Source organism: Tursiops truncatus, chromosome 1, assembly GCF_011762595.2.
Source record: "Tursiops truncatus isolate mTurTru1 chromosome 1, mTurTru1.mat.Y, whole genome shotgun sequence".
Taxonomy (NCBI): domain Eukaryota; kingdom Metazoa; phylum Chordata; class Mammalia; order Artiodactyla; family Delphinidae; genus Tursiops; species Tursiops truncatus.
Window position 1 is genome coordinate 138,596,214 of NC_047034.1, and position 20,342 is coordinate 138,616,555.

At 54.8% G+C, this 20,342-nt stretch overlaps 1 protein-coding gene across 14 annotated transcripts in view; it reads left to right on the plus strand.

Annotated features, from left to right (window-relative positions):
- SSBP3 (single stranded DNA binding protein 3) overlaps positions 1-20,342 on the plus strand; it is a 164,904-nt gene that overhangs the window by 111,957 nt on the left and 32,605 nt on the right. For all 14 annotated transcript variants that reach the window (XM_033866249.2, XM_033866230.2, XM_033866242.2 and 11 more), the window contains one exon: positions 2,837-2,926. In XM_033866249.2, the coding sequence (XP_033722140.1) occupies positions 2,837-2,926 (90 nt within the window). The remainder of the gene's footprint in view (positions 1-2,836; positions 2,927-20,342) is intronic.

Genomic DNA, 20,342 nt, shown 5'->3' on the forward strand with positions numbered 1-20,342 from the left:
AATTAGGGGTTCTTGTGTCTGCCTCAGAAGGCCGCCTGGGGGTTCAGGGAGAGATGGTGTGAAAATACCCTGCTCGTTTCTGAGCATCAGGCCAGATGGCCCCCGCCATCCACCCCACCCAGGGTTGGGCCATCCACTCCATCCTTCTCACACTGTTGTCAGGAGCTCCATCTTCTTCATCCTCACCCTGAGAACAAGTCAGTGCCACATTTGCCGAATAAAACGTTTAGTCAGTGCAACAGAAGGTTTTGGTTTTCCCAGACGTATCGCCTACACTCACCCGCCTTTCTGATCATTGTCGTTGGTCCAGTCACCATGCTTGACTGGTGACTTCAACAAAGATGTGAATAACTGGAGAAAGATCACATCCTGGGAGGGTGCCTCTGTTTGGGAAAGGTGTCAGTTCTCCTCCAAATTTTTATATATATAAGAACTCTTTTGGTAGGAAGATGACTTTTATAAACAATAGGAAGTTTGGGGGGGTGTAAGTAAAAATAAACAAGAAAACTTCCACTAAAGAATTGAAGGAGATGATAAAATACATTGTAAAACTCTGATCATTAGAATAGACAGAATTAGGACAGAATTTTAAATATTATATATTTTTTATTTTTGGCTGCATTGGGTCTTCGTTGCTGCACACGGGCTTTCTCTAGTTGCGGCAAGTGGGGGCCACTCTTCATTGCGGTGCACGGGCTACTCATTGCGGTGGCTTCTCTTATTGCTGAGCACAGGCTCTAGGCGACGCGGGCTTCAGTATCTGTGGCACGTGGGCTTCAGTAGTTGTGGCACGCGGGCTCAGTAGTTGTGGCGCACGGGCTTAGTTGCTCCGCGGCATGTGGGATCTTCCCGGACCAGGACTCGAACTTGTGTCCCCTGCATTGGCAGGCGGATTCTTAACCACTGCGCCACCAGGGAAGTCCAGGACAGAATTTTTAAAGCTCAGAAACAGACCCATGCCTGTGTAAGAATTTTTGTCTCTGATTTCAAATGAGTGGGAAAAATTGTACTGAGCCAACTGACTGAGGAGTAAAATCCATATTCTTTACCAAAATAAGTTCCTGAAGGATTAGAGTTAAACGTAAAACCGATCTCTGAAAGAACTTGAAGAAAATATAAGAGGATGTTTACCTCACCCTATTTAAAAAAAAAAAAACTTTTCTGCCTGTGCTGCTGGGGAGTAATCGTTGGCTGTAAATCATAAAAAGTTGCATTTTCACAGAACCACCAGCCACAAACAAACAATGCAGCTAATGGATAACCTGGCATATTCCCCCAGGCGACCCTCATACTGGATAGTCCTGGGGCAGGGGCTCGGCCTGGCTAGGTGTGGCTTCTCCTCCAAGCTGAGGAGGTGGGAACGGGAAGACCTGATCCTGGTGTTTTGGGGTGTTCGTAACACATTACAGGATAGTTGGCAGAATCTCTTTACAGGGAGTGTTGCTTTTCTGTACGCCGAATCATTTTGAAAGGTTGGGCCGGAGTAGCCAGCCCCATCCCACCCTGTTTTTTACCTGGGGTCTGTTAAAACAGCCACTGTGGGCCTGCTGAATCCTCTTTGCTTCCACATTACCAGCTTTCCTGGCTTACAAAACACAGCCCATCCCGTTGCTTAATCCTCCCCAACCCTTATGAGCAGGCAGGACCACAGTGACACGAAACGAGTGCAGAAGGGCAGAGTGGCTTGCCATCGTCGTCCCTTGCTAGTACAGGCAAAAGTGCTTGAACCCCAATGTATTGATTCCCAGGGCTGTCCGTTTTCTTGCTGCATGCAGTGTGTTTGGGAGATTCACATATTCCGTTATTCCCTTCCACCCAAGTTGAAAGTTAGGAGTTCTGGGTCCTGTTTTCTGGCTGAGGAGGGGACAAGAGAAGTGATTCCTTCAAGGTGTTGATGGCAGGCTGCATTCGTTTCGTTTCCTGACCCCGAGGGGCTCGCTCTCATCCCAGAGAACCAGTCAGACCCCTGGGAGATGCTTGGTGATGCAGCTTCAGAGGCTCAGTCCTGGTGGGGTGTGGGAACCTTCAAGGCTGGAGGCGGGCTTCCTGCAGGAGGAGCCCCTGGGAGGTGTAGAGTCAGTGGGGAGGAGCAGGGCCCAGGTGGGCCAGTCAGGCCTGGGGCTTCCTGATCAGCCTCACCCTCCCATGTGAGCACAGGGCCAGGCACAGACATGCCGGCCACGTGAACAGGTGGGACACAGATTGTCTGGAAGGAGGCCAGGCTGGGAAGAGCAACGTCTGTTCACCCCGGGAGGCATTTGTTGAGGCAGATGTACCAGGTAAATGCCAGAATAGCAGCATTTAAAAGGAAAAGTAACGACAGTCTCCCCATCGTGTGGCCTACCTCATCTACAGCACCCAGGACCCAGACGGTGCCAAAAACGTGCCTGTCTGCCCCCACCCTCTCTGGGGACGTTTCCCAGCTGGGCTGTCTGTTTATTCATTACGTCGTGGGTTTTTATTGATCTTCTCCTCTGTACGACATGCCAGCCTCTTGGAGAGGGCACAGGCATTTAGGAAGCACCTCGCCTGCCCTGAAGGAGCTTCACAAAGCAGCCAAGGGGGAAGCCAGGGCATCCTTGGTTAATAACAGCTACTGTTGCTTGGCTGGCAGGGTGTGTGCACGTGGTGGGCATCGTCCTTCCATTTTAGAGATGAGGAAATGGAGGCTCAGAGAGTTCATCCCTCGCCCACTGAGTGACACACCTGGGAAGGTGGTGTTTGCGGGGGGGGAGTCTGTGGAGGACGTGGGTAGATGGCAGTGGGGTGGGGGTGGGAACTCCCCGTCTCTCGATGTGGGTGCAGCCTCTCACTTTCCACCTTCTCTTCCCCACAGAGCGCAGCCGCCGCCCCGAGCCCGGTGCTTGGCAACATTCCCCCCAACGATGGGATGCCGGGAGGCCCCATCCCGCCAGGTTTCTTTCAGGTACGTGCTGGGCCTCCGTCCTTTGCTCCTTTCACTCCAGGCCAGGCCCCGGGCAGGCGGGAGGGAGGGAGAGAGAGAGAAGTAAGTGGTAGCTCAGTTTGCCATGGTCTAAATACAGTTGCTTTATGCTGGTTCAGACCCTTCCCATCCTGTCCCTCTCTCCACCCCTTCCAAAAACCGAGGAGGGGAGAAAAGAAAGATGGAGAGCAGACACCCTCCTGCATGTGCTCTGTCACTTCTGCCGGAGTTTGTTTTCTTCACACCAGCTTCGCACTCACGACACAGCCCGCCCCTGGTCAGGGCGGCGGCGGGCAAGTCCGTGTAGAGCTGTCTTTTAACAAAAGGCTTTTTTTTCCTTTTTTAAACCAGTAAACTGTTCTTTGTTTCTGTTTTGTTGCTGCTGTTGTTGTCATCGTTTACTTTGCCTGTCCAAACTACAAACCTTAGGCGTAATCTAAAAAAAAACAAAAAACCCACCATCCTGGCAGGTCTGGGAATCCTTTCCCTCTGGTTAACCACTTGATTTTTTCCAAGTGTGATCACAGACGGCGTCCCACAAGCATCTGTGCCCGTGCTCTGCCCGCCAAGGCAGGAGCAGCTCTCATGTGGGTTGAGAGCCTGGTCTTCTCTGAAAGACACCTTGTTGGACTGTCTGGGTGCGGGGTGTGGGGAGGTGGCTTTCTGATTTGCTGGGGTGGGTGCACCTGCCTCACCCTCACCCTGCCTCCTCCTACATCTCCGCTGTCCCCTCCGGGAACTCCTTGGATTTAAACCAGACTGAGACTGGGAAAGGCTGTCAGAGGGAGATCGGTGTCTGGGGCTGGAAGGAACTTTTATGATGAAGCTCTTGAGTGTGACATTCTTTCCAACCTGTCTCAGGCTGGGTTTGAGAATCTGCCTGAGTTCCTCACACCTTTTGAAAGGTTAGCTCCTCCAGATAAGAATTGGGAAAGAGCTGTTGTCTAGAAGAGAAGGCAGAGATTTCTCTGTGTAGCTCATGAATTCAAAACTGGGACCAGTGAGGCAAAGTCTGAGGAGCCTTTGGCTTGGTGACAGCCGGAATTTCGCGCCGTGTGCATCTCGCCGTGAGCCGTGGGCCGCAGGAGGCAGGGGCTCCCTGGCACTGGAGGTATCTTAGCAAAAATGGGACAGGCACCTCTTGGGGATTTTAACGTGACCTCCTCCCAGGATGGGAGGTGACCTGGAAGACACTTCTGCTTTGCAAGGTCTCACATCATGGTTGATGTTAACTCCCAGGAGAGGAGGGTTAGGACATGCTACATACCAGGCAGGAGAGGGAATCAGTGAAATATGGGTGTTCTCCAACAGAAACAGCAGGTCGCCTACCAAGATGGCAGTGAGAGGAGTAAGAGGGATTTAGGGATGGAAACTCAAGACATTGGATGGCCATGCATGTGTCTATATGCATTCCTAGCATATGGTCCACACTGGGACCTTGTCCCAGGGATGGAAATGGGTGTATAGGCTTCAGGTTGGACCAGACCAGGCCTTGCCTCGGGTGAGGCTTGGGGTAAGGCCACAGACATTGGGAAGAGGGGCCAGACTTCCAAGAGAGAGTGAGACGTTCAAAGCCTTGGAAACCCATGAACCCAAGAAAGACAGGAGCCTGACAGGCTTCTCCCTTTCCCCCAGAGGAGAAACCCAAGGGGCTACTGACTGAGAAGGCCATCCATGCCAAGGGGCAGCCGTCTTCCTGGCCACTGCAGACGGGTGTTCTGCGCCCAGCTGGTGGTCTTTCCCATGGTGTTCTCTCTGGTTGGGACTTCTTTCCCAGGCTCACATATCCTCACCAATGATGCCATGGTTGCCCTTCATACAGTGCGGATGTGGCTCTCCTGCCTAGTGGGCAGAGCTCACCCAGGTACCAGGCTCCACCTGTGTGCATCCCTCTTGAGGCTGCTTGCTGGCATCTGGGTGCCCAGTGCAGGCCACTGTGGCAGGAGAGGTGGACAACAGCCAGCTGTATTTTTTTTAAATAGGCCGTCGTCGTCTTCTTTGGCCTGAGTCTGGGGCAAGGAGAGGTCTGCCTGATATGTGGGCAGGTCCCAACTTCCTGCTTTGGTACAATTGTCCATGGTTAAGGCCTAATTCCAGACATACTTCTTCGGCCCTCCCATGTGACGTTCAGGGGTGTGTGGTCAGAAAGCCCAGACTGATTCCTGTCCTTATTTAGCCACTACCAGCTACCATCAAACAGAGGTAACTTTCGGATCCACCCCCCTTTTTTTTTTTCTTTTTTAAATATTTATTTGGCTGTGTCGGGTCTCAGTTGCAGCACGTGGGATCTTCATTGCAGCATGCAGGATCTTCCGTTGCGGCGTGCGGGCTCATCGCTGTGGGGCGTGGGCTTCTCTAGTTGTGGTGTGCGGGCTCCAGAGCATGTGGGCTCAGTGGTTGCGGCACTCACAGGCTCTCTAGCTGTGGCGCACAGGCTCAGTAGTTGTGGCGCACGGGCTTAGTTGCCCTGCGGCATGTGGGTTCTTAGTTCCCTGACCAGGGATCAAACCTGCATCCCCTGCATTAGAAGGCAGATTCTTAACCACTGGACCGCCAGGGGAGTTCCTGGACCCACCCTCTTGACTTGAGGTCTTCTCTGATCCCCAGGCAGGGTGAACCATCAAGAGCTTCCTGGATCATTGAGCCAGGGGGCTGTGTCCCAGCCTCTCTGCTTCCTGGGTGACTTTGGCTAGACCCCTACCCCTACTCCCACCCCAAGGGGCATCATTTCTCCATCAGTCAGATGAAGGTGGACGAGGTCCTTCCCTAGTCAGGGTGCTGAACTGCTCAGGCTGGGTCACTGTTGCGGGGAAAGGATATCTCTCTGGAAGGAGGTAGTGGCTGCCCATTTCCGGAGCAGGCCGTCTCCCAGCAGGAGTATTAGCTATTGATTGCCGGCCCTGACCCTCGCGCACCTTGCAGGCAGCCACTCTGATATTAGGAGGGAAGTAGAGATGGTATCGAGGGTTTTATCTCCTGCCAACAATTGCACTTCTTCCCCTGCTTGGTCACGGCCTGGCAGGCAGCTCTGCTGCAGGAGGGGCTTTGCACCAAGGAGCCAGCCTGGCTTGGCTGATCCAGCTTTGGCCAAACCCTGTCCCAAGGTGGCCAGCCCGGTTTTCTGGTCAGGATTCCAACCCTAGTTGGTGCTAAATTTAGTTGAGGACTCCAAGGTGGGTGTGAGGGACCAGCTTTTCACCCCCACTCCTGGCCCCTTAGAAAGCAACACAGAGGACTTACTGCCTCAGGCCTCTGACTGCCAGGCTGCAAGGCTCCACTTGGGGTCAGAAGGTTTGGCCATCTTCACATTAGGTCCCATCTGTTTGCTCTTCCTTATTCGGTGTTGGGGTTTCCGAGGCGGACAGTGCCCGTGGTCCTGTGGCATGAGATGTGTTTGGTAGCAAGCTGAGGGCCGACGGGGAGATGTTTTGGGACCTGACCTGGCCACACCTCACTATTGGGGAATATTGTGGGGTTCTACGGGTCATGGGAGACCGTAGCAAGGACATTCTAATTCTTTGTGTTCCTTACAAAAAGACCGCCTCAATCTTGGCATCCCAGCACCTGGTGTGCACTGGGGACCCAGGAAATGTTTGAACTGAGTTTGTGTTGCTCGTGTTACTAGGAGTGGAGCCCAACCGGCCCCCAGGCTCTAGGTCCAGCATTCTGACCAGGCTAGGCGGGTCCAGGGGTGGTGGTGTGGAGAGTGGGGAAGGACTTGGAGTTCTGGAGCCCGAGGACACGTGTTGTAGCCCCCTGCTTGTCCATGTGCTTGCTGAGTGACTTTGGGCAAGTTGCTCCCCATCTCTGGGCCCCAGTTTCTTCAGCAGTAGACAAAGCAGGGTGGACCAGATGGTCTCTGAGGGCCCTTCCCACTTGGATTTTCTGCTTTGGATCCAGATGGATTTTACATAATCAAGCAGTGGCATTTTTTTTCACGCAGCTGAAGTCAGTTGGGCTGCACATCTGGCAAACTCAGCTTGGCTTTGGCCAGGCCTGCTGGTCTGGGTGGGTCCCCAGCTCCTTGGCCCTAAGGTGGTTTGAAGGGAGGCACCATCCAATGAGGATTTCTAGGTCCAGAGCTGGAGAACTGCAGGAGGGCAGGGGGTCATGGAGAAGGGAGCATTGGGTACAGGCTGTTTTTGTTCTTGTTTTGTTTTAAATTCCAATAATTGTTTTCAGTTATGAAGTGTTTTTGGACATGCAGCCTGCTTTCATTCTGATCACAGCGTTTCTGCAGAGGAGGCATGGCTGATTGGGAAAGTGAGACTCAGAAAGGTGAATGACCTGCCCAAAGTTATCAACCGAGGGCTGGAATCAGAGCCTAAACCCAGGTTCCTGGTTCCTGATTCTCGTGTTCTTCCATAGCAGTCAGGGTCCTAATGTAGGTACATGTCTGATTGTCTAAGAGACGAAGAGAGAATAGAGCACAAGAGAAAAGGGGGGAAAAATAATGGAAGGAGAAGGAGAAACTCTAGCCATCTTCTCTCAAAAGGAGCCAATGTTTCCATTCAGATGCCAGCAGAAGTCATAGGTCTACAGACTGTGCCTTCTCTGGAAAAGGCAGCCCTGGGGGACCCAGCTCCCTTTGCCAAGCCCAGCCCCTCCTGCTCTGAACATGCCTAGAGACTTTCCGCCACGGTGGGGGGCATGGAGGGCTTGACATGTCCCCTGTTCCAGTGAGTCCTCGTCTCTGCTGGGCCAGCCCACCCACCTTTGAAGGAGGTTGAGGTCTGTCCCAGAGAACCCCTCCCCATCAGTTACAGGGGGAGAGAGGAGAAGAAACAAATGATGTGTATAGCCCAGGAAGCAGAGAAATGATCCAGAAATAAGAGGGAGGGAGGTACACGTGACCTTGGTCCTTTGCTGTTGAGATTATAGGATACACTTCTCTGCTTATCTCCCACTGGAGTAGCTGGTGTTTCTCTGGGAGAGAAGCAGCCTCAGGAGGGCTCTGATGACTGACTTGAAGTATCTGAAGTTCTGCCATGTAGAAGATATTCAGCCCTGCCTCTGTGAGGTCAGCCCCGTAGATCGCAGATCCTTCTGAGAAAAGGAGAGGGAGACCACTTGAAGTCTTTGTAGGGAAGACATTTCTACCACCTGCTCATTTAATGATGAAGTAGTGAGCTCCTTGACACTGGTGGTAACCAAGCAGAGACTAGATCCCCAGCAGAGATCCTTGAGGACTGTGAGCCTTGGGGTGGGGTGATGTGTTTCCAGGGAAGATCAAAGCCCAGCAGATGAGAACATGCCGGCAGCAGCAGCTCGGGCAGTTCGCAAGAGCTGGGCTGTTTCCTGCCTTCCTGTCCAGCGGGAAGCAGGCAGCAGCAGAGTGAGCTGACATTCTTCCTGCCAGAAAGCTGCTGCAACAGGAAGGACTACTCTGTGCTGATGAGGGCAAGTCTGGGACTAGGGGAGACTTGGGAGAATTAAACCACCTTGTTTTTGTGGCTTTCAAAGCCTGCTACTAGGGAGGACTTGATGGGTGAGGGCCCAGATCCCCACTGGACAACTGGTGAATCTGAGGCTAGAACCATGTGAGGCCTGGCCCCGGCTTCTTGTTAGCTCATCGGCCAGACATGGTCTCTTAAGGGCTCAGCGACCTCCCAGCCACCCAGCCATGCTGAGCACTGCAGACTAAGGAGGGAGCCAGGGAACCTGCCCTCAGTGGCTCACACAGACTGTCTGTTGAAGGAGGCAGGGGTGATTACACAGAGGAGCCAGTGTGCCTGGGCGTGGATGTGAAAGGGTAAGTTTGGGATGGCAGGAGGTCCAGACAGACACATGAAGGACTTGAACTTAAAGACAGAGGGGCGCCGTGGAAGGTCCCTAAGAAGGGGAGTGACATGGTCCCAGGAAGAGCACCAGTGGCCTAGAGGGGCTGGGCTCATGGCAGGATGGCCAGCATGGAGGTGTGAAGCCCAGGCTGTGGTCCCCATGGGAGGTGGCCAGGCCTGAGCTGGAGTGGTGACTGAGTGCGGTGGCTGGTGCCCCCTGCCCTCGACGGGTGACCCCTCGCTGGATGTTTTAGCTGGGGCGGGGGGCGCAGGGAGCAGGGCCAGGAGGAGGCCTGCTTTGGCCTGAGGTGCGGGGTAGGGCAGAGCAGGAGGCAGGTGTGGGGCTGAGAGTCAGCCTCTTTCCGAGTGTCCGGTACCTCCTACCCTGTTGGAGCCTTCCCTCTGCAGGGGACGAGACCCCGTATGTGGTCCCGTGGCTGCCCAGGCTAGCCCTCCCTGGCCTCCCCAGCCGTGCTCGCAGGTCCTAAAGTGGAACTGGCTGAAGCCCTCTCATAGTTGCTGGTGGAGCACCCTCCAGGTCAGCGAAGGCGCCCCGTCTGTGATCTCATTTGCCTGTCAGGTAGGCCTGAGAGCTGCTAGCATTCCCACTGTCTGGGTGAGGAACGCGAGGCTCAGCTTGGCCAGAGTGCTGCTCAGGGAAGAGAGGCCTGGGCGGGGTGGTGGGGTTCGGAGCTTCTTGAGGAACTCCCTGTCTGCTGGGGAGCAGATTCCTCCCCTTTCTGGGCCGGCTCTCTGACCCCAGCCCCTTGCCCTGTCTGCTTCCCTGTGGGCGGAGGGGATCTGATAGGTGCACCGGTCCATGGGAGCGGACAGAGGAGCTGTGTCCCGGGTGAGCAGGCGGGGTCCTCCGGGGGACAGAAGCACCCCCTCGTCCCCGCCCCTCGCCCTGCTGTCTGCCTCCAGACTGACAGAAGGCAGGGTCACCCCCGCTGAGAAGGATTAGAGCAGAGGCGGGGCGCCACAAACGCTGGGCCCTGGGCCACGGCTGGAGGTGGGAGCGCTTGTTGTTCCCACCCCGAACCCCCGCCTCTTCCAAACTGACTTGCTGCCTGCAACAGCGGAACCCCCCCCCCCGCCCCTCCCGTTACTGAGATGAAGCCAGGGGCAGCCTTTAAGCCTGAAGACCCCTACCCTGGGAGGTGGACGCCTGCTTTGAGTCCAGCCCCGCTGTTGCCAAACTGCTGTGTGTCCTTGGGGGGCCACCCTCCCCTGTCTGGACCTTAGTTTGCTCATCACTCTAGCGAGGGGTGCCCAAGAGGCCTTTATGAACCCCTGCCACTCTGAAGCGTCGTGCACCGGGCTGTTCCTCCCTTCCCTGCCGTGGACCCACTCGCAGACGTTGCCCCACGTTCACCCGGCCTGTGCGGAAAGGCCAGGGCAGGAGAGAGGGGGAAAAAAGACTTTCTTTCTTGCCAACACTACCTCCACAAAGGTCAGTCTGTGCTCCCGCCCCGCCCGGCAACCAGCCTGGTGCCTAACGTCTGCCCAGCGGCAGATGACCGGCCGGGGCTCCTAGCAACCGTGGACAAAAGGTTACTCCTGACGTGCCAGGCTGCCTCGCCCCCTCGCCCTTCCTCCTAAAAAGGGGGAAAAAAAGTTGCCGCCGTGACCGTTGCTTGTGCCTGAGTGCACGCGTGGGCATGTTTGCGTCTGCACACGCAGGCCGCCTCCCCCTCCCCAAAATGTGAACTCCACTCTTGCTGATGAAATGGAGAGTTGAACATAAATCAGTGTCTGCCACCCTGTTAGCTATGCATCAGCAGTCAGTGCCTGGGAGGTTTGCTCAGTAACAAAGCACCCGGCGGCTCCTCAGGCCTCGACCGCCCCCTGTCGTGGAGCCAGCCCCACACCCGGGATCGCGTGGGCTGCAGCCAGCCGTGCCGCCTGCCCCTGCTGCCCCAGACCCGTCCTGGCTCCAATCCCTCTCCAGGGAGAGGCAGGGGAGAGGCTCCGGAGGGACCCTCAGACGTGGGAGGCCCGGGGGCCGTGCTCAGCTGCTGCTTCTCCCGCCCCGGGAGACCCCCGGGGCCACGACCCCCCCCCCCCCCACCCCCCGGCCCCGGCTCTGGGCCTCTTCTCTTGAGCTGTAAACCGACGCCCGAATCTCTGACTTTTATGGATCTGATGCCCGAGGATTGGTGTCAGCAGCACCTTCACCTCTGGTTTGTTAAGAGCTTGGGCTGGTTTATCCTTCTCCCCTTTGGACCTGGGTTTCTCTTAGAATTGCATCTCCCCCCCCCCCCCCCCCGTGCTGGAGAGCTGCTCTGCCGTGGGTGCCTCCGTTCCCCCAGAAGATTTCCCCAACTCTCACGGGTGGGGGCGGGGGGGGAGTAGACCTTCCTCAGCTCTTGCTTCCTTCTCCACAAATCATGCTGAGGGTATTTTTCCTTTTAAAAAAAAAAAAATCAAATTTCTCAGCCCTGTAGCAGAAGAGGTTTGAGGAAGGGAATTCCAGCGGAATCCTGGAATTAACACACCTTGGCATTACGTGGATTGAGATAGACCCCCTGAATAAGATCGTGCTGCCCTGAAAGGAAAGCGCCCTTTGAGGAGTCTGGGCTGGGCCCGGGGCCTTGGGCCCAGACCGGGTGGTCAGAGGGCTTTCTCTCATCTTGCGGAGGTGCTCTTCTAAGAGCTGGGGACATAGCAGGAGACCCAAAGTGTGGATTTTGGGTTCATGTCCTGTTTCTGCCTAGATTAACTCCCCAGCTGACCTTTCCCTGACAAGCTCCTTCCCTTAAACGAAGGCCTTGGAATCAGTGACGCCCCTGGCCTAGGCCCACCCCTGGCTTCCAGGAAGCCCCATCTCTTGCTAAGACCAAAAGGGTGGGATTAGACTTTTTAAGAGCACAGGTGGGGCCATGGCTTTCATGAAGTGTCTGTTCCGTGCTGGGCTCTCTAAGGGGCTCCCTGACCCTGGGGACACCACTTCAGCTGTGTCTGCAGTGGAGGGGAGCAGAGGGCACCCAGCTGCAGGAGAGGCCTGGCCAAAGAGGGTTGTCAATGCTCAGTGGCTGTGAGCAGGGGCTTTGGAGCAAGACAGCCCACTGCTGCTCCTGGTGACGTGTTCTGGGCGGGTTATCCGAGCTCTCTAGGCACTGATCTCCTCGGCTGTGCTGGGAAGCAGTTGTTTGGCACATTGCAGTGCTTCCTTTTCAGAGCACTGGTGAGGATTGACTATACACATACACATATACTCATGTTCAGTGATGGTTTATTACTGCCGTGGAAACGTGACCCAGTGTTGACCAATGGTCAGAAGCCCAGCGGCTGGGCCCCTGGAGCTTCCACGTGCCTGTTAGTTCCTCTGCCCCCTGTGTGTCCCATCCCTCCCTCATCCTCTCTAAACGTGCTTCCTGACAGCCCTGGGGTCATGCAGCCTGGGTTGGCACGTTGGTTGCCTTGGGAAAGTCCGTTAAACTCTGTGAACCTCAGCTGCTTCACCTGACAGGTTGGGGTGAAGATATACCCACTACCTCTTGGGGCGGTTATGAGGACACCACGAAATGATGCCTGTGAAGCCCTGCCTGGCGCGGGTAAACACTGGCTCTCCTGTGTTGTGGATACAGGCGGGGGTGTCCTGGGCTGTTCTTTTCTGCGAGCTAGAGGCCAGGATGGAGGTAGGTCTTCAGCTCAACCAGGAGCAAGGGTCGCCGTGAGTTTTCTTCTTTTTCCATAAGGAATCTCGGGCTCAGTACAGCCTTGGTGGCAGTGAGTGGGAGAGGTTCGGGGTATTCTCGAGATTGATTGGCTTTTTAGTGCTTAACCCTTCAGTTAGACTGACGTTTCTGTCACCTGCTAAGCACCGGGTCTTATTTGGTCCCCTAACGTGTCACCTTCCTTAACCCTGCCCACGTGGCGGTCCCCTTGGGCCCTGCCACCTTGACTCCTTGTCCCTGGTCCACCGACAGGAGCTGACAGGGGAGGTGGAAGCAGGAAAGCAGGTTGTATGTCCAAAAGCCTCTGGCCCTGTTCCTGCCAAGCTCATCAGGGTGAGCTTGCTATTGTGAGTTACTGTCAGCTCTTCGCCCAGGGGGCTGGGTCTTTGCTTCTGCCGTTGTCCCTCGGTACCCACGGGGAGATTGGTCCCGGTACCCCTCGCCGATACCAAAGTCTGTGGATGCTCAAGTCCCTTATATCAAATGGCCAAGTGCAGTCTGTCTCCCTGTCGTCGGGTTCTGCCGCCGTGGATGTGGAGGGCTGACTACTCCTGAGTTCTGTCACTAGTGACTCACCTGGGTATCACTGGAGTTTCAGTTTCCTCACCTGTGAAACAGGAACAACTCTACCTGCTTCACCAGCTCTGAGTTTGGGAATGTGTTCAGAATGAAAGGCAGATCAGGTGTCTTCACAAGGGCTCCTTCCCAGGGGCTGGTTTCTGGGCATCCGTTCCACATACATCCAGGAGGGACAGCTCTCCGCCTGGCCCTGCTCGGCTCCCAGGGCTGGGAGGCAAGGCAGTCCCTGGCTCCAGGTGTTCCTGGTCTGCGTGGCAGACTCCAGCCTGGGCTCTCTGCAGGTCAGTGGAGTGGCTCATCCCCTCCGTCAAGTGGTCTTCTTCTTGTCAGTGGTATCCCTTCGTTAAAAGAATAAAGTCCAGGCTCTTTTTACGACATCCAGACCTCTTTTGTGATCTAGCCCCTGCTACCCTCACCCTGTTGTTGAACCAGCTCTTGGTTCCTGGGACAAGGGCCAGAGCTTTTGCTCTCAGACCCAGCCCTGCCCCGCCCAGCACGTCTGCAGGGCCTCTTCTGCAGATTGCAGAATTCTCCCCTCCCCTCCTTGAAGCCTCTTCAATCTCGAGTCATTTTTATTCAAGAAGACTTTGACAAAGTCTTGTCCCATCCATGCCTCAAGGTAAAAAAATGTACACCCAAAATGTGAATCTGATTAAGTGCCCCTTCGTCAGATCAATTATAATATCTAACTCCGAGAGACTTATTCTGGAGTTATGGAAAGGGTCTAAGAGTTTGGAGACTTGCAGTCTGTTCTGGGGCGGTGCCTTTATCTTTCTGGGCCTCAGTCTGCCCATCAGAAGAATGTAACGTTAGAAGGAGTAGACATGGGAGGTGCAGTGGTAAACAGAAGCAGCCAAGGCCCTGTCCTCTGGGGGCATCAAGGGCTTTGGGGGGCACTTCAGGGGCCAGATGACTTTTGTGGAGTTGGCTGAAGAGCACCCCACATCAGGTGGGGTTGGTGAGTGCCGTGAGTCCAGCCTGAGACTAGCTCAGATTCGGACAGGTTACATGTTAGTGGGCAAGGGGGCAGCTCCCTGGGAGTGGGGTAATAGGAAGGTCTAGTCAGGGAAAGAGGGGCTTCCTGAAGGATTCTTTGGGGCGGAGAGGATCTGAGCACAGCTCTGTGTATCGGCAGCTGCCCTGTGGTGAGGGCTGGTCCCCAGCACTGGACGAAGTACTGGACGCTCGGTATCTGTGGCTGTCTGTGGGGAGGTGGGGTGGCCTGTTTTACGGGTGAGGTTGGGGAGTTTGGGAGGGGACTGCAGACGTGCCCCTGGCCCATGAATCCAGAGCTCTTCCACATGGCTGCCCCTCGTGTTGCCACTGAGGTGCTCCAGGTTTCAAAGCCCACTGCCTGGGTGACAGTGGGCGGGCTTCCTCAGCCCGTCTCTCCCCAGTGTCCTGGTTCTTTCCCTCACCCCATCCTGTTGCTTCTCCTTAGCCAAGGAAGGAAGACAAGACCTTGGGCCATTCCCCAAGCTTCTCAGGGGAGAAGAGGCACGAGAAACCACCCAGTCATCCTGGAAGCCACAAAACTAAAGGGGAAACCTTGGCCAACTTTCCTGTTTTCCTTCTCAGCCCTCTTCTGCCCAGTGGACAGTTGGGGTTGAATTCTAGCATCTGGATTTATAGCTTCCACAGCCTTGGTCTCCCTGTCCTAGTTGGTAGGACGAATCTGTACTTTTTGGATCGTCTGTCTGGGCATAAGGGGGTAGGGCAGGAAGGCTGTGTGCACGCATGTGCCCGGAGAGCTTAAAGTCGAGCAGGAATTATCTGGGTGGACGAGGCAGTGCCTTTTTAGCATGCACCTCGCCTTCACTGCGCTGCCGTGATGAACGGTGGAGCCTTAGTGTTGGCAAGAGGTGGCGTGGAGGCTGGCGGGCAGGAGTGGGATGCGTCTTTGCAGCCCTGTCCACTTTCAGAGCAAAAGGCAGTCTTTTGTTGGGGGCTGGGGGGGAGATTTGGTTCTCTTGGCAAGGTAGGCGTGTCCTCCCTGTGTTCTGCGGGATTGGCATGGCTCTGGATCCTGGGTGTGTCTCTGCCTCTCCCACTTACCCACAGAGCAGGTCTCTACTGCAACCAGTAGACGTCTGGGAGGAGAGAGTGTGCTATCCGGATGTCGGCCAGAAACCCACATGGCTGGGACTGGGTCTCGGAAACCCTCGCCAACATTAAAGAGGGCTGGCTGTTCAGGGCTGTAGTGTGGCTTAGTGGCGGAGCAGGTACACACTCCATGTGTAGTTAGCAAGAGATGGGAATTAGCACCCCAGTTGTGAACTCACTGTTTTCCAGTGGCCACAGGTCTTTATTTCTAACTCGAGGAAGGGCACAGAAGCATCTTTGGAAAGGAGTGGGATGGATGTGTGCTTCCCAAGACATAGGTCTGATCACCACTCCCTTGCACGAGCTCCCAAAGGTGAATGACCCCACTCCTCAGCCTGAAGGTCCCAGCCCCAGGGTCACCATCTTGTGCATGAGGCCCCCCCCAGCACCACGCCCACTCTTGCCTCTGCCACACAGATGCCAGTCTCAGCCCAGAAGCCCCTTTCATTTCTGCTCTGCCAGAGGACGCCTGTTCATCCTTCCATGCCCTGCCTACGCAATGTGATGGTTCTGTAATCGCACACCTGGTACCTGCCTCTGTTGGAATGCTGCTGCGGTCACAGTTACACCTTGCTCTCTCCACACTGCCTGGGACTCTCTCAGGGAAGGCCAGAGTACTGCTTATTTTTGTGTCTCCAGCGCGTAGCGCACACTCAGCCCAGGGTGCTGGGACCCAGTGGCTGGGTGCACTGCCAGGTGGACGTGGGTTCTGCTCATAAGTTCTGCGTATTAATGCTTTTTCCTGTGTCCCTGGAAAGAGTGCTGAGTTCTGTGGACACAGGTACATACAAAGAATCTTCAGCAGGGAGGCCTCAAGGGTTTAGCAGCAGCAGCTGGAAGCAGAGTCGCCTCTCCTTGCCCCTCCCCCACCCCAAGCACAGCCTTTCAAGGTAGATAGAACCCTTTCCTGAGGTAACCCTAGAGAATTCTTCTGAATTCACTGCATAGGCGAGGGTCAAACAGCACGAACCTGCTGAAAGAATTCAGGGTTGGAATCAAGTCCCCAGAATGTTTCGTGCTGGCGAGCGAGGGAAGAGTGTGTTCCCCAGCATTGTGGCCAGAATGAACGCGGGGAAGATGGTTAGCAAGGAGATGCTCTGGGACCAAACAACTGGTCATGAATGCTGGTTATTGTGTTATAGTAGTGAAAGATCATCTTGTTTAAGACCAATGGCCCAGAAAATCGGGGCTCAGAGATTGGTCACATGGCATGTTGGTGGGGGAACCAGAACTCAGGTTTGCTGACCCCGGATCCGGGCACTCATTCTCTTGTCGTCAGTGGGATAGATCCTGGCTCTGGTAAATAATGCTGTGTCGCTGGACTTCAGTGTTCTCCTTTGTAAAATGGGGTTAATTTTTGCTTCATTTATCTTATTAAAGAGATGTGAGGTTAAAATCAGAAAGTAAATCTAGCACTGTTTTGCTTTTCCTTGAGAATTTAAAAAGACTCCAGTTTTTTCCCTCTTCAGTCTTGAAAACCATTACTAAGCTCAAGGGTCAGCAAACTTTTTCTGTGAAGGGCTGGATAGTAAATATTTCAGGCTTTGTGGGCCATCTGATCTCTGTCACAACTGCTCAACTGTACTGATACAGCGTGAAAGCAGTCTCAGACGGTACACAAATGAGCGTAGCTGTGTTCCAATAAAACTTTATTTACAAAAGCAGGTGACAGGCCAGATTTGGCCCTGAGCCATAGGTTGCCGATTTTTCCTGTAGCTCAGCCACAGTGGTGGCCGTGCTCTTGGGATCCTCGTGCGGCTGCTGACCCCAGCCTCCACTCTGGGTGTGGTGCAGGGCGCCAAGCCAGGACTTGGGACCAGTGAGCCCACGTCCCTGGGGCTTGGCTTTCCCGTCTGTGCGCGGGGCTGGGGCAGACTCAGGGAGCAGCATTGGGGGGGGACTGTGGTTAGGTCTTGGACGCCGCCTGTACTTTCATTTGCCATGTTTCCTCCCTTTGTTTTGAAAACCGTCGCCTGCTGATTCTGCGTCTCTGTCTCCATGGGACCTCTTGAGTAAAACATGATCTGAGTGCCTCCTGCGGTGTGTCCTGGCGGCCCGTCCCGGGAAGCCAGATTCACAAGCGCACAGACCTCTTGCCCTCGCCACCTGCCCAGCACTGTCCTGGCTCCTCGGAGAGGCACGGGGAGGAGGAGAGGTCAGCTGGGGCCTTTGCTCAGCCGGAAATCAATGAGTCTTTTGCTGATCCTTGCACATAGTGGACCCCAGTGGCTTTGAGGATTCCTGAGGTTATGCCGAGGTGACTCCAAGGGAGACACGTCATATACTGTTGCTCCTCTCACTGACAACTTCCCCACCATCCCAGGAAGATGGGCCACCACCACTTGTCAGACCTACCTTACCTGGTGCCCACGGAGGGCCGTGATTGCTGTGGGCTCATCTCCCGGGGGCCGGCAGCCCCCTGACTGTGAGCTCTCAGGGCTGTGCTGCAGCCTGGCCATAGCTCCACGGTTGGGTGTGGCCCAGCTCAGCCCCCTGTAGCCTTGAGTTGGTAACTTTAGCTCTGTCTCCAGCCTCTACTGCCCACGTACACACGTAAAGATGCCTCTTCCCCAGAGGGGACAGATAGAAGCAGGATAGGAAGGCAACTGTCCGAGCCCCTGACAAGTTCGTTCCCATGGATCGAAATGGAGAAATAACTTTTTCTGAGATGAGCTGCATGTCAGCAGCTCCTTGACGCCGCCAGGTGGTCAGCCTCCTGCCACAGGGAGGCTATGGGTGGAGGCACATCGTGCTGACAGATTTGGGATGTCAGTGGCACACGGGCACACCTTGGCCCTCTCCCCAGAATGGGCTTATGGCATTTCCTGTCAGCATTCGTGTCCAAGGAGCAAATTGGATTGTCTGTTGCATGCCTGTTGCCATGTGTATAATTAATGTAATTTTATATTCACTCAGTTACAGTAACACGCCCAATGGGCGTATTGCACAGGTCACCAGTAATGCGGGTCATCCGTTTCCTGCTGCCAGTTGATGAAACCCACCCCTGCATTCTTGCCAGACCACTGGCCAGTATCCCCAGGAGTCGGGGGCTGGGGGGAACAGGGATGTGTGGAGCGCTTTGTTTCTTAGCAACCTAAAACTTCAAGTCCCCTTTCCCCAAAGGCCTTCTGACTAAAGGCAGATTTGGCCTTGATGGTAATGACGGGGTGTTCAGCTGTTCCCAGAGCACTCTCACAGCTTTTCTTCAAGGAGAGTGTCACCTGGATTCTTCGCTCCTTACAGAGGAGCAGCCCCATGCCCGGGGCTGTCAGGCAGGACTCCAGCCCCAGTGCCATGGGCTCTAACAGCCAAGTTCTCCCCACTGGCCCACCTCTGCACCCAGAAAACCTGGGACTCAATCTCATCTCTGTTTCTCTTGAGAGTCCATGATGTCCAGGCAGGTTGAAGGCAGCTTTGGGGAGTATGGGATGGCATTTGGCGAAGGAGCCGTGAGTTTTGGAAATACTAAACTTAGCATATAGCTTTTATTACCTTTCTCCTTAAAAAAAAAAAAAAAAAAATTAATACAGATTTTCTTTTTTATTTGGTTTTTAATTTTATGGCACTGTCCTCCCTCACTCCCAAGAGTCTTTAGCTCAGAGGACCAGTGTGGTCATTCCTGTTGTTACTAACGTTTCCTCCTGGTTCCTTGAACCCAAAAGTGTTAGATGTGCCCACCCAGGGGCTGGCTGACTGTGGCTGAGGGGTCCGCCTGCTGGCCACGCCTCACTGCTCTGCTCAGGCCCTGCCCTGGACATCCACGTGGGGACTGTGTCACTGCCCTGGAGGAGCCCACGTGGCATCCACAAATAAGGCAGGATGTCCAAAGAGGATGCACCACGTTTGGAGTGCACCTGGCTGGGTGGAATAGGCCAGGCTTCGCAAAGGAAGATGTGTGGGCTTTCAACAGGCTGAGGAGGGCGATCCCACAGAGTAAGTCTAGCTCTCGCTTGCCCTGTAAATGGGCTGTGAGTGGCTCTGGAGCAGCAGGCGTGGGGACTGTGGAAGCTTGGGGACCTATGCCTAGCACCGTCAGCTGTACCACCTCCCTGCAATACCTGTAGAATATCCCATTTTCCTTATGAGGAAACCGTACTCACATGTCCTGGAGGAGCTGGGATGGATGCCAGGAAGCTTTCCCCATTGTGCACAAGCATGTCTCTCAAGGATAGCTTTGGAGGGGGGAGTGCATAGGTGGGTCCTGCAGACGGTTCTGAGGTGCTTTTCTGCAGAGACCTTGGATCTGTTGTACTCTGCTCCCCACCACGTCGATGATGGCAAAGGCACTTTCACTCAACTGTCAGCATCTAGGGTTTTAGTGGAATGGTCCATAGCAGAGCCTCCCCGGGCCCTGCCTAAGTGGCTCTCGGAGGCTGCCACCCAGTGCCGAAGTGACAGGAAAAAGAATAAGGAAGTGCGGGAGTTAACGTATTTCCGTAACGTCTGAGGGGAATGGCAAGTCCATTAACAGGTTCTGGGGCAGACCGAGGCCCAGACAGGAAGTGGGCAAGTCACCTTCCTTTTCCCAGATTCAGTGGCAGGGATTTCCCAAGTTGGGGTGTCCCCTCGGCACAGGTCTCCTTGCCGTCACCCCATGGAGGCAGGACTGTACGATGGAAAGAGTTCTGACCCGCCAGGGGCCCCCAGTTCTCATCCCAGCTCCCTGTTGGCCTCCGTTCTGTGGCCTCCTGAGCTTTGGTTTACCTGTCACCTTCTCTTGGAACCCATGGCAGTTTAAACCAACACTCCAGCCTGTTTGTCACTGTGTCCTCATCCTTCTCCCCAGCTAGCCTGGGAGCTTTCAGGGCCAAGACGAGTCCACTGCACTTATGTGACCCTCCCTCACCCCAGCATGGGCTGGCCAGACACATGGAAGGTCAGCACCCAGGATATGTATGTGGGTGAGTGGCTGGGTGCACCCACAAGTCCTTCAGCCTCTAGGAGCACTGCTCACGGGCTTGGAGAATGGTGGACCAGCTAGGCGGCCCAGGACTCTAGAATCAGCCTGGACCCACCACTTCATAGCTTTGTCATCCAAGTCAAGTGGCTTCGCCTTGCTGAGCCTCAGTTCTGTGGCTATATAAAGTGGAGCAATTAAGAGCCCTTCCAGTGAGGAGTTGAGATGACATGAGCTGATGCAAGTGAAGGCCATCTGTACCGTGTGGCAGGTGTGGCTTCGTTATTATCACTATAATCGTTCCCATTTCACTGATGAGAGAAGCGCAGTCAGTGGCAGAGTCAGGATTTGAACCCAGT